Below are 16,407 nucleotides of genomic sequence, written 5' to 3' on the forward strand. Positions count from 1 at the left end.
AACTATTTATTTTTCAAACCATTTTGAAAAACTTTTTTAATTTTTTTTTAGATTTTGTTTTATTTTTTGTAAAACGCGCAATTTGATTTACCATTTCATTATCGCGCTGAATAAAATATGCCCATTTTTATGAACAATACGGGCGGGTAAACTTGATATTATAGTAAAAAATATTGTTTTCTCTCCACCCCTGAACACAACAACCCATCATCTCTGACCTTCTCGAACCCTTCCGAGCGAGCAATACCGCTGAGTTGGTAACTCTAGCTGTGAAATGTACCTATTTTACAAACTGCTGAGCTGGTGGCGTGGCTCATATTTATTTTTAACTACGTAAATCTCGAACATATGGAAAAATAGTAAAGGAAAAAATAAAATAAAATTAAACTAAGGCGTTGTGTCTAATGGAAAACTAAAACTGCACGCAATAATCCGCAGCTGCGAAACTTAAAAAGTAAGCCGTTGCATACCATATAAGAGAATAAAAAAGTTAATGTGTAACTGCATAAGAGGTAAGTGTTGCAATAAATAGCAGGCTCAATACATATATGTTTGTCAACAAAGCCTTAAAAGCTATATACAAAAAAAAAGAATAAAAAAATGTACAAAAAAAAACATTAAAGCACCGAAGCGCATGAGAAATGCATATAAAATAAATTTGAATAAGAATGTAAAAGAGAAAGAGAAAATGAAAAGTAAAACCTGGCGCTGTTGCTGCTGCGGCAGCTGGCTTTTAAACGCCAGCGTAACACTTTTGGCACAGTCACACCAAAATGTTTTTTTTTTCTCATACACTCATATATGTATGTATTTATAAAGTGGTTGTGCGCCGATGAGTGCCATTGCGCGTGCGAGAGTATGAGTGCGAGTGTCAAGCTGCGACGAGAGCGGGCGACCTTGACAGTGAACTTGAAAATTCACTACAAGGCTTTTCGTCACGCTTTGCTGCGTTGAAGCGGCAAACGGCCGTAGAGAGTGAACTTGTGTGCTCGTGAGCAAATGTACATATGCATGTACATACATACACACGCTCAGCAGCGTCGTTCAAATGTAGTCAAACATAATAATTTGTGCTTTCGTGCCATCTACCGTGTACGCTAGCAGCGCTGCGCTGCCGTACATGGGGGTGGACGTTGGTTGGTTGTGGGGAGCGTGGCTAAAGTTTGCGAGTGTGAGCATATATAAGTACAGCCAACAAACATTGCCCTGCCTTGCTCACTTACACTAATAACAACATTATAACATATATGCACTTATACAGGTGCGTCTGCGCTCATGTTTTTATGTGTGTATGTGTGTGCTTGTTTTGTTGCCGAACAGGTTTTCTATTGATTTTTGCTGCTCCTATGAATAAGTCCATTGCGAGATGTCAATGGGTGAGTGTGTGTGTGTGTGTGTGCGTTATGACGAGTTCTGGCATCAGCCTCAGCGCAGTAGGCTTATGTGTGCTCACTCTTCCCACACTCTCGCAGTGCTTTCACTAGTTCACATGATTTAAATTGTGCGCTTTGCTATACTAAAGGAAGGAACGAACGAACCACAGTCACATAGTGTGGAAGACCAGTGCTTAAATTGGTATTATATTCAAACGTTTTTTTATTCGCTGCACTGTGCAATCTGTGTTATCAGCTGATTAGTTCCGCACTCCACATTTCCGCACCACTTCGGAACCTTAGTCACATTATTTTATCCACAAACTTTATTGTTTCACAAACTTTTTGTTTGCTGCTCGTCTTTTTAATTTTGTTTTATATTGGATTTGCACGTTTTCTGATTCTTTTATGCGCTACCCCAATCTTAGAATCGTTTCAATTGCGCTTTGCTCGACCATACAAAAAACCGTACACACATACACATACATCGTTACATGTGTGTGTGTGTGTATAAATTTGTTTTAATTTTGTACCTACTTACCTTATAAATTTGCTCATACGAATAATTATTTTTATCTTCCATCGGTCTCTGCTGCGCATACTCTCACTCTCATTTATTGTTGTTAGCTTTCAACGCTACAAACAATTTTACATTTCAAATATACATACACACATTCATGTGTGCATATTTACATACAAATATTCATATGTATATATTATATAAAAAGTTATTTATCGCTCTCTCCCAAGTTTCGTCTTTTACGACCGGTATGATTCATCATCGTCAGCTGCTAACCGCCAGCTGCTACTCTCGATTACAGAACACAAGGCGTTGGGGGAATGGGATTTTGCCGAATGAAAGCTCGCCCGCATATCCACCAACACTAACTGGCTTTTGGTGTGAGAGGAGGCTGCAGCACACGGTGCCTGGTTCACGTAGATCTGGTGATCAAATATAGTAAACGTTGTTAGGTTTTCATAAAATTTGGTAAATGCTCACTTTTATTTCAATTAACTAATATATATCTTTTTAAATTTAAATATTGGAGCTGTGAGAAGCAAAACATTTTCTTATTGCAACTCCAGATATTCAAATGTGACGGTAATTTCCCTCATTTAACTAATATTTGTACATGCGTGATTGGGTTTTTTCGAAATATCTCCACTCTGAAAAAATTTTGCATCTCTTGTAACTAATACGAGTATATCCTCTGAAAAGGGTCCAAAAACTTGATCTGAAAAGTGTGCAAAAACTTGATCTGATAATAATTTTTCTTTCCTCAACACAACCAGTTTCTTAATTGTTTCACCAGCCTTTGAATTGTCGACTTATTCGTATGATCATTTCAACCAAAACAATCAAGAATTGTGCGATATGCTGTTCTGAAAGATAATAATTTTTATAATAAGTTTCAATAATTTTAGCGCGTTGTTCTACAGTACTACATAAAATAAAGGTACTGTTGCACCAAGGATTATTTTCCAAGGCAACGCAAAACTTACGTAGTGGGGGTGCAGGAATCATGTATTGGATCAGCGATTATGTAGGCAATTTACATAAAGAACGATGGTACGGTCTAGAACGCTGCAGAACTGAGTGTTTTGTGACAAGTCCGAACAGAAAACTGTCAAACTTTCTACTAAAACTTAGAAGGAAAGACATTCGGTTGATGGTCGGTATCATTACAGGACACAACCCATGGGTCAGTATATGACCACCATTGGAATCATTGAGGACCCAGTGTGCCTGTCATGCTTGTAGGAGGTGGATAGCACTGAGCACTTTCTCTGTGAGTATCCTGCCTTTGCTAGAGCACGGCTACGAGTTTTGGGTTCCGATGTTATGAGAAAGGGTAATATTCGTTCTCTAAAACTGGAGGATATTTACAGATTTGCCAAAGAATCTGGAAAATTCTCACAGGACTAACTATCTTTGTCTCTATCTCTACCTCTACCTCTGTCTCTATCTCTATCTCTATCTCTATCTCTATCTCTATCTCTATCTCTATCTCTATCTCTATCTCTATCTCTATCTCTATCTCTATCTCTATCTCTATCTCTATCTCTATCTCTATCTCTATCTCTATCTCTATCTCTATCTCTATCTCTATCTCTATCTCTATCTCTATCTCTATCTCTATCTCTATCTCTATCTCTATCTCTATCTCTATCTCTATCTCTATCTCTATCTCTATCTCTATGTCTATCTCTATCTCTATCTCTATCTCTATCTCTATCTCTATCTCTATCTCTATCTCTATCTCTATCTCTATTTCTATCTCTATCTCTATCTCTATCTCTATCTCTATCCTTATCTCTATCTCTATCTCTATCTCTATCTCTATCTCTATCTCTATCTCTATCTCTATCTCTATCTCTATCTCTATCTCTATCTCTATCTCTATCTCTATCTCTATCTCTATCTCTATCTCTATCTCTATCTCTATCTCTATCTCTATCTCTATCTCTATCTCTATCTCTATCTCTATCTCTATCTCTATCTCTATCTCTATCTCTATCTCTATCTCTATCTCTATCTCTATCTCTATCTCTATCTCTATCTCTATCTCTATCTCTATCTCTATCTCTATCTCTATCTCTATCTCTATCTCTATCTCTATCTCTATCTCTATCTCTATCTCTATCTCTATCTCTATCTCTATCTCTATCTCTATCTCTATCTCTATCTCTATCTCTATCTCTATCTCTATCTCTATCTCTATCTCTATCTCTATCTCTATCTCTATCTCTAACTCTATCTCTATCTCTATCTCTAACTCTATCTCTATCTCTATCTCTATCTCTATCTCTATCTCTATCTCTATCTCTATCTCTATCTCTATCTCTATCTCTATCTCTATTTCTATCTCTATCTCTATCTCTATCTCTATCTCTATCTCTATCTCTATCTCTATCTGTATCTCTATTTCTATCTCTATCTCTATCTCTATCTCTATCTCTATCTCTATCTCTATCTCTATCTCTATCTCTATCTCTATCTCTATCTCTATCTCTATCTCTATCTCTATCTCTATCTCTATCTCTATCTCTATCTCTATCTCTATCTCTATCTCTATCTCTATCTCTATCTCTATCTCTATCTCTATCTCTATCTCTATCTCTATCTCTATCTCTATCTCTATCTCTATCTCTATCTCTATCTCTATCTCTATCTCTATCTCTATCTCTATCTCTATCTCTATCTCTATCTCTATCTCTATCTCTATCTCTATCTCTATCTCTATCTCTATCTCTATCTCTATCTCTATCTCTATCTCTATCTCTATCTCTATCTCTATCTCTATCTCTATCTCTATCTCTATCTCTATTTCTATCTCTATCTCTATCTCTATCTCTATCTCTATCTCTATCTCTATCTCTATCTCTATCTCTATCTCTATCCCTATCTCTATCTCTATCTCTATCTCTATCTCTATCTCTATCTCTATCCCTATCTCTATCGCTATCTCTATCTCTATTTCTATCTCTATATTTACCTCTATCTCTATCTCTATGTCTGTCTCTATTCGTTCCTATCTCTTTCTCTGATACTTTTTTCCTTTCCTTCTTGATTACCAACCTCCTTCCCAGAGCTTTAAATACAATGAGCTTTTTAGCCTGAGTGTTTTAGGAGCCACCAAATCTCCTGGTGCTCCTTGACTCGACCTTTTCAAATTTCAATTTCAGTGGGGGTGCACAAATGTTGACCAGCGAAACAAAAATCCTGTTGCTTGACACGAAAGACTAAATCTAAATCTTGCAGCTTGAAACCAAATTACAAGACAAAACATCAATTAAATTTTTTAATTTAATTTTAATTTACTTTATCTGAAAATATTTAATAAAAATGTAAACATTTATTTCGTTCGCTGATATTTGCAATGATCGTGTCGGCAGTTCGTTTGATGTATTTTTGTTATAGACAAGTTGAGTGAAGAGACGAGCTTTGGTGGGAAACTTAGCTAATCATTGTATAAGCAGTAGCTGGAGAAATAACAGAATCTGTCAGGGGAAATAAATTTTGTTCAAGGATGATAGATTTACCAACTTTGATTCAACCACAATCCAGCTAGCGCTTCCGCACCATTTCATGGCCACATCCTCGCTACCAACTGGTTTAATGGTTATTTATAGCTATATCCAGTATGTGCGGTTTATGAACCCTATTAGTTTATCTACGTCTAGCCCAGATAGTTGTTCCAGACTTTCAAAGGGGGTTGACATTATTTCCTTCCATAAGGGGGTAGTATGGTTAATTCGGTGTAAAACAAGCATATTTTTCGAAATTTTTTTTGTCGACACAGTTGATTTATTCAAAATTTTAAAATTACTTCATTATAAAGTCATATTTAAAGAATATTGTGTGAAATTTTAATTGATTTTTATGAAGAAATGAGTTGGTGGCAGCGAATCTTCGCGGACGTCTCATAAAAAAGTTTTATTGCGGTGTCCCACAGAACTCATTACTGGATCAACTAAAATCAAAAAACCAAATTGATTTCATCAGCTAATAAAGTTTCGCAGGTAACAACGTCGAATTTTTTTTTTTTTTTTTAATTTTTTAAAGCGCTTTGAAGTCAAAACACCGATTTTTCATAAAAAAAACTTGAAAACTTTGTTGTTTTAAAATATGACAAAATTTAAAAAAAAAAAAACTCGACGTCATTACCTCGTGAATAAAGTAAAGAAACAAAAAAACCAAATTTGAAAAGAATCGGTGCAGTAGATATGAATCTACAGTGGACACCGACCGTAAAAAAGGCAAGTGTGAGAAAAACGCGTTTAAAGATTTTCGGCAGCGTGAAATCCGGTTGGAGAGGTAGATACTTAATCCTTTGTGTCTTTGTCAATTTTACTCTAATGCACTTCAAACTTTCACACAATAATCTTAAGATGTTATAGAATAATTAAAAAAAAAAAAAAAAAAAAAAATAAAAAAAAAAAAATACCATACTACCCCCATAAAGCAGGGTATTAACAAAGGAAATCGTTTTCTTTTTCTTCGTTTTGTGGGGATGCCTATTTTGGCTACTTGATTCAGAGGTATTTTAGGGACATCGAATTATTGATTGCACTCAGTGGTGTGAATACCGATTCTGCAAGAATATTATTCATGGCAAATCCCTCTCTTGCCAGTTCATCCGCTTTTTCCTTTAATGTTCCGATGGTCCATATTGCTTTTTTTTATTTTGTTCGAAATGTTCTGTTTTATTGTTGCAATGTACGAATGCGATATGCCAGGTATTCCCCTATTTTTCGAGCTGTTCGTGAACTTAATGCCTTAAATAAGTCCCACTTGATTTCTCTCTATCAAATCTTTTGAATTCCTATTTTTAATTTTACCATGAATTTTTAATAGTTCTAAGTTAATTTTTATGGTCAATAGTCTGTAATGTTTTTAAAGCAGAGACTTAACTGAAAGAAAAAAATAAATAGGAGGAGTCAACTGCACGTCACCATTATATGCAACGTCACGCTGAGTTTTTGGCGCCTTTACTAGATTCCGCATTGGCCACATTAGGTTAACAAATATTGGGTTAATAAGAAATACTTATTTGAAACATAACATCGATATATGCTGTGCAACAATAACAACAAGTCAGTCAACCATAAATTCAATAATCAACAATGTCAACGAAATCAGCTTAAAAATATATAAACATTTTTTTAAAGCGAATATTTTTTTTATAAAATTGAGTATAATAAATAAATGACAGGTGGCGCAAAATTAGTCAACCAAAGTCACCCAATCGGAAAATTTATAATTGTTTTAAATGGTGTCGTACGCCAGGCATATTTGACACTTTTAAAATAGACAGCTGCAGTATGCAAACAGACAAGCAATGGAGCGCGTAAAGGCGCGTAAAAATAAATATATCCATTGCTCTAAATCATTTTTTTTTATTTACATAATGAAAATGTTATTCAAAAAATTATTCAGAAAAAGAAGATAAATTTTGCGCCTTCTTGAACATATATAATTGCTTTGTTAAAAGGTATCAGTATATTTAAATATAAGATAAACTGAGTCTAGCCGACGGCATTCAGCATTTTCTTGTAAGAAATTCAAATTTAAATTGGAGATTAATTCAATTGAATTCTCATAAATGGTAGTTGTAATTCTGGAATTGATAAACTCCGTTTTTTAAATCTTTTTGGAACTATTGTTAAATGTAATGTTTTTTTTTGTATCCCTTGGCGGCCACCGTAGCCAGTGTTTTTGCTGCGGGATGCTGCGAAACGTGTCGAAAAAAAATTTCTACCAACTCATTGTATACCGGCTGAAATTTTTTTTGTGTATGGTTGACATTTAGTAGAATAAAAAAAAATAGTCAGCTGCGCCGTAGAGGGGGGAAAATACGTCAGCTGAACAGGCGAACTTGTAAAAAAAATTGGAAAGCAAAACTACTTTGTGCCGATTGAAATTTTTTTACATAATTTTGGGCACATATGAAAATGTAATAATGATGGTCAGCTGCGTTTATAGCGGTTGGAGGACCGTCAGCTGAAGCATGAATGTATCATTCCGTTTCATTTTGTCTCCAAGGGCGGGTTTACCCTATTTTACGGCTTCTAACTTTTAACTGCTCTGTTTTTGTTCCAAGGATGATAGAATACAAGGTGGCGTCTTTCGAATTCGCTGTGTTGTGAGAGGACATGAATAAACGATCAAAAAAAAGTGAAATTATTTGTTTGTGAAGAGGAGGAGTAGACGAAAGCAATGGAAATAAATATGGCGGCCACAGGAAATATTTTTCAGATTATGTAGAAAAAAACCGACAGTTAAATGCAAAAAAATAGAAATTTTTGAAAAAAAGTCCTTCCATCAGGAACGACTTTTTTATATTTTTCATAATCAGTATAAATTTCATTGAAATCTATCAAACGGTTCTTAAGTTACAGTGATCACCAGTTCAGGAAACATAGTTTTGAGAAAAACGCATTTAAAGTTTTGCTATCTGCTCCGGAGCGCCCGAGCGCCCTTTGTTAATGGTTGAATAACTCGAAAGGTATTTGCCGGATTCACTTCAAATTTTCACACAACATTTTTAAGATATTATGCTTTAACAAAATGTAGAAACAAGAATTAAATTGTTTGAAAATTCTGAGTACCCTTAATTTAAATCTCACTAATCACAATATTGCCAAGTCATTCACTGAATTTTCACAAACGTGTTATTTCTCCCCAACTGACGTCAGGCCTGCCAACATCCTGATAAATAAAATAACTGTTTTGCGAAGATGCCATCTTCAGTATTCGAGTTGTCTTGGGTTTTTTTAACAAAATTTATTTGGCGAAGTTGTTGAAAACGTATCAATCCTTAACTTTCGTGAGTATACCGAACCCTAAAAAATAAGTCTTGGATAGGTCTTAGATGGAAAATCCGAAAGCGGATGTATTTTGATTATAAAATCAGCGAAAAAAGCTGGCAATGGCATGATTAGAGCTGTTCCTCCTATTTAATAATTCATAATTCCAATATGCATTCACTCACAGCTTATTTGATGCAGCCAAACAAATTAATAAAATATCAAATATCTTTTATGATATTTCCATTACAGAAAAAAATCTTATATATTTTTTATTGTTATATAACATGTTTTATTTAGTAACAAAAAATATCAAAAAATGTTTCTTCATAAGAAAAATATGGCAAATTAGAATACTTCTGTTATAGTTTTGAAGTCACAGCTTAAATGATGCACTAAATTAAAAGTATTCAAAAAACATAAACACATTAAGATTTCGATGTCATGATTACGGCTAATACTTAGTGGGGTATCCCTTTTCATGCAGAACAGCTTCTAATCGGGAATTCATAGATTCTACAAGTTGTGCTGTATAATCGGAACTTATTTTATCCCATTCATCCTGTAGTGCCCGTTTCGGATCAAAAGCATTAGAGATATTGTGGTTTCTTATTTTATTTTCCAGCATTAACCACAAATTCTCAATAACGTTGAGATCTGGACTCTGTGCAGGTGTCTGCACTACATGTGGGCAGTTCCAGATAAGCCAAGTTTTTACAATACCAGACGTATTCTTGGGACCGTTGTCTTGATAGAACCTAAACGAATCCCTAACGCCCATTTTATCCACACTTTGTACAAAATTATCTTTTAGCAGATCTAGATACATCTCGTCATTCCGATAAATGGTAAATTTCCGACGTCTGAATAGGACATGCAACCCCATACCATGACACTGCCCCCTCCGTGTTTAACTGTGGTTGAAGCGCGTTGTTTGGTTTTCTCCAAACGCAGAACTTCCCATCAGACCTGAAAAGGATGAATTTGCTTTCATCCGCAAAAACAACGGACTTCCAGAACGAAATGTATTTGTTCAAATGTTGGAAATGCAAAACTCTATTCTTTGTTTTCTATTACGAGCATTAATCAATGGCTTGTTTCGGGCAGTCCTTCCATGAAATTTTCCTTGCGCAAAACTCTCCGAACAGTTTCAGAGTTACAGATCTTCCCTAAGTATTTTTCGACTTCTTTCGTTAATTTTGGAGCACTTAAATCGGGGTTTTCTTTAACTTTGCGAGCAATCCATCTCTTATCTGCATCATTAAATATTTTATTTGGCGCAGATCTGCCCTTATCTTCTATCCTGTTTTCGTGGCGAAATCTTTCTACATATAATGTGCTAGACAGTTTATTGCAACATTTAGCAATAATTTCTGCAATTTTTCGTTGGCTTTTGCCCTCTTTATAATGACAAATAACGTCTTCCCTTTTTTCAAGTGAGGTCCGTTTTCCCATTCTAGAGAATTTAAATTTTTTCAACTTTTCTTTACAAAAATTGTTTGAGAATGACTTAAGACGATGAGCTAAACAAAAAAAAATACATTTTACCGTTATTGCATTCTCAGAGAAAATATAAAATACACTGCATGATTTAAGCTGTGAGCATATTTTGATGAGAAAACTATTTATTTGTTTCTATATTTTTTCAGCAAGCTTTGCTTTTGTTATTGTTCTTTCTGCAGTGGTAAACAGTACATACAGCCATGGACAGAGAAATAGCACACAGGACTAACTTCAGCTCTAACTTCATTTTCTTCATTGTAGAACATAAAAAAAACATTTTATTCTTTCCAAAAACATTCAATTTATTTATAACATAGAATTTAATTTCATAAAACAAATGTTTGTCCGTCCGCTTATTCCTTTCTAATCATTATTGCTGCAATTCCACTTTATCAGCTGGACACCGCAATAGCGCATGCTGTAATTATATTGAAATTTTAATTAAAAAATTTATAGAATCGCATCAGATTCATAAGTAACCTCAATATTTAGTTAATTAGCCGTAACTTTTTATAGTTGCATCACATCTTCGGGACATACTCTCCACTAATGTCTTGCATCTACTCACCGATATCGAATTCCACTCTTTTTTGATTCCTTCCCATAATTCATCGGCATTTTTGAAATTTTTTCCCCCGATCTTATCCTTGACATCATTCCAAAGGTTTTCTATAGGATTAAGATCGGGGCTTTGAGCCGGCCAACTCAAAACTTCTACACGATCTTTATTGAACCTCTCTTTCACCACCTTTGATGAATGTTTAGGATCATTATCCTGCATGAATATCCAATTCACAGGCATATTTTTAAAAGCAAATGGCTCCATTGTACTTTTAAGTATATCTAAATAAATATGTTTGTCCATTTTGCCATTAATTCGCACTAATGGACCAACGCCATACCACGAAAACGCACCCCAAGCCATAACAATTCCTCCACCATGATTAACTGTTTTCTTAGTGTACCTTGAGTTGTACGCTTGTTTTTTTGGGCGATGAACGAATGATTTTCCATCAGGTCCGATCCTATTAATCTTAGTTTCATCGCTCCATACTTCTCTTTTCCAAAAATTTACATCCTTACTTTGATACAGCTTTGCAAATGCCTGCAGAGAAAGCAGTTTTGAATGTTAGCTGCCTGCTGAATTTTATCATCGGCACGAAGCGGTTACCACAGCCACTAATTCTTCTAAATAACGCGCTTATCTATCCTCTTTTCTGCTTTCCTTTTATCCATTCAATGGTGTCGCAGCAGAATTCCAGATTCATTACCAATTGAGTTCTCTTATCCATCTAATCTAATCTGCCGCTGATATAAACCTGGCATAGTCATCTCATTCCTCTCATTTCTCATTCCTTTCTCAGCTTTACCTCTGTGTAGTCATTAGTCCCCGTATAAATTTTTAAATAAATTGGAAAGCATCATAGCTTCAACCAGTTGACACCCCTTTAAAAAGTCTAGTCTTTAATTTTTCACCAAATACTTTTGAACTTAACAAAAGCAAAGAGTCTCTGGCATATTTCGAAATCCAAATCAAAATGCAAAGTCGAAATTCTTAAGTTAGGTTACGTAGAAATACTATATAAAAAGTTGCAGCGTATACATACATATGTACACTGAAATTAAGGTAGGTCCGGAACTGCTGCGGCTGGCCATATTCAAAGGCTTAGGTGCCAGCAGATGACACAAGACTCGCGGAAAATACAAACAACAAATTTATTTGACTACTCCTCACTACCCCACGCCTGGGGAGAGCAATAGAGCACAAATGTACTTTTACTTACTATGTATGTATGTATGTATGTATGTATATATGTACAATATGCACAGATACTCTCATGTGAAATTTAATTAACTGCCTGCATGCCACCTACTGCCCCAGTGCGGCGACGGCGAAGGCAACCATAACAACAAAACCACATTCGGTCACATTCGATTTTCGCTAGCGTTTTCGGTTTCGCTTGCTTGTTTCTTTTTTTTTTGTTTTTGTTCTTTTGCTGTTTTTTTGTTTTGTTTTTGCTTTTTTTGACCTTCAAACTGACATTTGAGTTTGTTTAAAGGTTGTAGAAGAGGGTTTGCTAAAGGGGTAGATCGGCTAATGACGTTGGCTAGTGTTGGGCGACGTGGTTATTGTGGGGTTGTGCTGTGGTGCTGTTGCTATATTGCAGTGCCATGAAATCTACTGCAAAGTGCCCAACTACAGATGCATTTGCGTGCGCACATATGTATGTATGTGCATTTGTATATGTATGCCAGCTGCATATAAGCGGATACAATACATATAGTTAGTTGAGAGGCGAGAGACGAATGGTTTGCTTCTAGATTAATATAGCAGAGAAATGTACCGACGTACATACGTATATTGTATGTGCGCTTATTTACGTAGATATGTATGCGCTTAGGGGTATATGAGTACGTGCACTTGCACTGACAGTGTTACCGCGCCACAAAATATTCCAAAAATTTTCCAAATATTTCGCTTGATGGGCTTCAAAATCAAGGTCGTTTACAACCATTTTCAAATTAATGGACCGTAGCTATAAAAATGTGAAAAGCAGGTTTCATCGATTAAATTTTATTTTTAAATAATAATTATAATAATTAAATAATAATAAGAATTTAACTCTTTTAGTGTTTAATAGGTTTTGAGTTAATGTTTTGTCATCAAAACTTGCGAAAAGTCTACAATATTGGACATAATCACTACAAAATTTAAGGAAAAGTAAAAAAATATGCTTCGCAATCAAAGAAAATTCCAGACTTTGTAAATTAAAAATTAAAAAAAAAAATGTTTGTTCAAATATTCATACACAGTCATATAACAAAATCCACGGGGGAAAGAATATATAAAACATATGTAAAACAAGTAATGAAGGCTTTATATACTCGCGCACATTTTAGTAAAATTAAATTTTGGCTGGCCACTAATTTTTGGAATCAAACAAACTCATAGACAATGAGAGTTATAGGCCTGTAATGTCAGTTGGAAGAACAGAAATTTAGTTTTAGCATATAAAAAGTGGGCGAGGCTTTTATCCAATTTCAATACTATTTATGTTGGACCGATTACATGATGTGGGGAGATATATATGTACCAAATTTGGGTGATAATATTTGGTAAAAGTGATAATTCCAAATAAAAAAGAAATGCCGCCACAAGTAAACTTTTGATAAATGGGCCGTGTCATGCCCACTTTTGGGTAAATTCGTATAATTCATTATCCAGATATATATTTCGTTATCGTTATTTTCGAATACAGCAGAGAAATGTACTTACATTTCTACAAGAATTAAATCTAACCACCTCTCATTCAATAAATATACAAAAATTCTTAATTGAAAAAATTTAATTAAATTAAATTGATTCTAAATAAAATTTAAAGTGTGGGTATTGTACGACTGATTTTTCGAAATTTTATTTTCGGCGGCATTTCTTCTTTATTTGGATTTATCACTTTTACCAAATTTTATTTTGAATTATCACTTTTACCAAATATTATCACCCAAATTTGGTACATATATATCTATATAAATTATATATATATATAAATTTGAATTATTTCCGTTCATTTATTTCTTTCTTTTTTTGAAAATTACCGTTCCATTGTTGGTGGACGTCGTTTTTGCACGATTTCACCCATTTTCAATACAAAAATACTTTGGATAAAGGGTGATATGTGCACTAAGTTGGACTGAAATATATTTTGTTTTTTGTTTGAGTAATCGTGGCCACGGACGAGTATACCAACAATCATGGCCAAGTTGACACCTTTCATCATTCTGAGCGTTGTAGTACATATATAAATGGTATGCCCATATTTACTTCGATTGCTTTGTGCTGCTACAATCGTTATGTAAACAAAATTATATTACCTTTTGCACAAGTACTAATTACAATGGTCATGCGTTCACTTGCCCACTGAACAAACCGATTTTTCGTGAATAGTCCGGAATTCTTTTATGTTATTTAGTAATTTATTTTTTACATTAATTGTTGTTTGTTAAATGTTTGTTTGTATCTATTCAATGAAAACAATCTGAAATATGTAATTATATATTTTTATACATTTATTTTTTTTTGTCAATAAAAATGCATATAATAAATAAAAAATGCAATAAAAGTGTACTTATTTTTTTTCATGACCCGTTTTTTTCCTTCGAAAATGCAAATGTACTGCAATCACCATGACAACGACCATAAAATTTTAATTGGTTTGATCAATACTTTACGAGAAATCGATCACTACAACCATCTACCAAGAAATTAATAGATTTCTTTTTCCCCAAACTATATTTTGTTTGAAGTCTATTTCTAATTGAGATGTATTTGTATTTTGTGTTAATTTTTTTGTTATAACGGGTGATTTTTTAGCTTTTATCTTTTTAAACAGTTGGTCTAAACAGCTGACGCACGTTTCGTGTTTTGTTTCACTGTCAAACATCTTCAGTTTGGTCTATAATTTAACCGTCTTACAAACGAACAACGCTTGCAAATCATTGAATTTTATCATAAAAATGTATGTTCAGTTAAGAAAGTTTATCGCGCGCTTCTTCCATTTTATGGTCTATCGATTTAAATACAAATTTCATGCATTTTTCTGAATTTTACGTGTGTTTTTTTTGAAAAACTTTCCCATAGCTCTTAAAAAAATCACCCTTTACTTAGTTTTTTTCTTTCATTTTAGCTTTTGCTTATTCTTATATATACTTTTTATTTTACTTTATTGTTTTTTGTTTGTTGTATTTTAACTTTAATTTTGCTTTTATTTTTATTTTCTTTTATTCTATTTTTATTTTGCTTTCTTTTGACTTTCTTTTACTTTACTATGCTTTCTGTAATTTTTATTATCTTTTCTTAAAATCCATTCTATTCTATTCTATTCTATTCTATTCTATTCTATTCTATTCTATTCTATTCTATTCTATTCTATTCTATTCTATTCTATTCTATTCTATTCTATTCTATTCTATTCTATTCTATTCTATTCTATTCTATTCTATTCTATTCTATTCTATTCTATTCTATTCTATTCTATTCTATTCTATTCTATTCTATTCTATTCTATTCTATTCTATTCTATTCTATTCTATTCTATTCTATTCTATTCTATTCTATTCTATTCTATTCTATTCTATTCTATTCTATTCTATTCTATTCTATTCTATTCTATTCTATTCTATTCTATTCTATTCTATTCTATTCTATTCTATTCTATTCTATTCTATTCTATTCTATTCTATTCTATTCTATTCTATTCTATTCTATTCTATTCTATTCTATTCTATTCTATTCTATTCTATTCTATTCTATTCTATTCTATTCTATTCTATTCTATTCTATTCTATTCTATTCTATTCTATTCTATTCTATTCTATTCTATTCTATTCTATTCTATTCTATTCTATTCTATTCTATTCTATTCTATTCTATTCTATTCTATTCTATTCTATTCTATTCTATTCTATTCTATTCTATTCTATTCTATTCTATTCTATTCTATTCTATTCTATTCTATTCTATTCTATTCTATTCTATTCTATTCTATTCTATTCTATTCTATTCTATTCTATTCTATTCTATTCTATTCTATTCTATTCTATTCTATTCTATTCTATTCTATTCTATTCTATTCTATTCTATTCTATTCTATTCTATTCTATTCTATTCTATTCTATTCTATTCTATTCTATTCTATTCTATTCTATTCTATTCTATTCTATTCTATTCTATTCTATTCTATTCTATTCTATTCTATTCTATTCTATTCTATTCTATTCTATTCTATTCTATTCTATTCTATTCTATTCTATTCTATTCTATTCTATTCTATTCTATTCTATTCTATTCTATTCTATTCTATTCTATTCTATTCTATTCTATTCTATTCTATTCTATTCTATTCTATTCTATTCTATTCTATTCTATTCTATTCTATTCTATTCTATTCTATTCTATTCTATTCTATTCTATTCTATTCTATTCTATTCTATTCTATTCTATTCTATTCTATTCTATTCTATTCTATTCTATTCTATTCTATTCTATTCTATTCTATTCTATTCTATTCTATTCTATTCTATTCTATTCTATTCTATTCTATTCTATTCTATTCTATTCTATTCTATTCTATTCTATTCTATTCTATTCTATTCTATTCTATTCTATTCTATTCTATTCTATTCTATTCTATTCTATTCTATTCTATTCTATTCTATTCTA

At 32.9% G+C, this 16,407-nt stretch overlaps 1 protein-coding gene across 2 annotated transcripts in view; it reads left to right on the forward strand.

The window, feature by feature from the left end:
- Positions 1–307: 307 nt before the first annotated feature.
- The window catches only part of LOC129253522 (mite group 2 allergen Tyr p 2-like), a 72,741-nt gene continuing 56,641 nt past the window's right edge, over positions 308–16,407 (forward strand). Inside the window, exon 1 of one of the 2 annotated variants that reach the window (XM_054891940.1) lies at positions 308–454. Coding sequence is in view for 1 of the 2 variants with exons in the window: in XM_054891938.1 (XP_054747913.1) it covers positions 494–512 (19 nt within the window). In the remaining variant the exon portion in view is untranslated. The other variant, XM_054891938.1, reaches the window with a different exon arrangement.

Source organism: Anastrepha obliqua, chromosome 1 (genome assembly GCF_027943255.1).
Source record: "Anastrepha obliqua isolate idAnaObli1 chromosome 1, idAnaObli1_1.0, whole genome shotgun sequence".
Lineage (NCBI taxonomy): Eukaryota > Metazoa > Arthropoda > Insecta > Diptera > Tephritidae > Anastrepha > Anastrepha obliqua.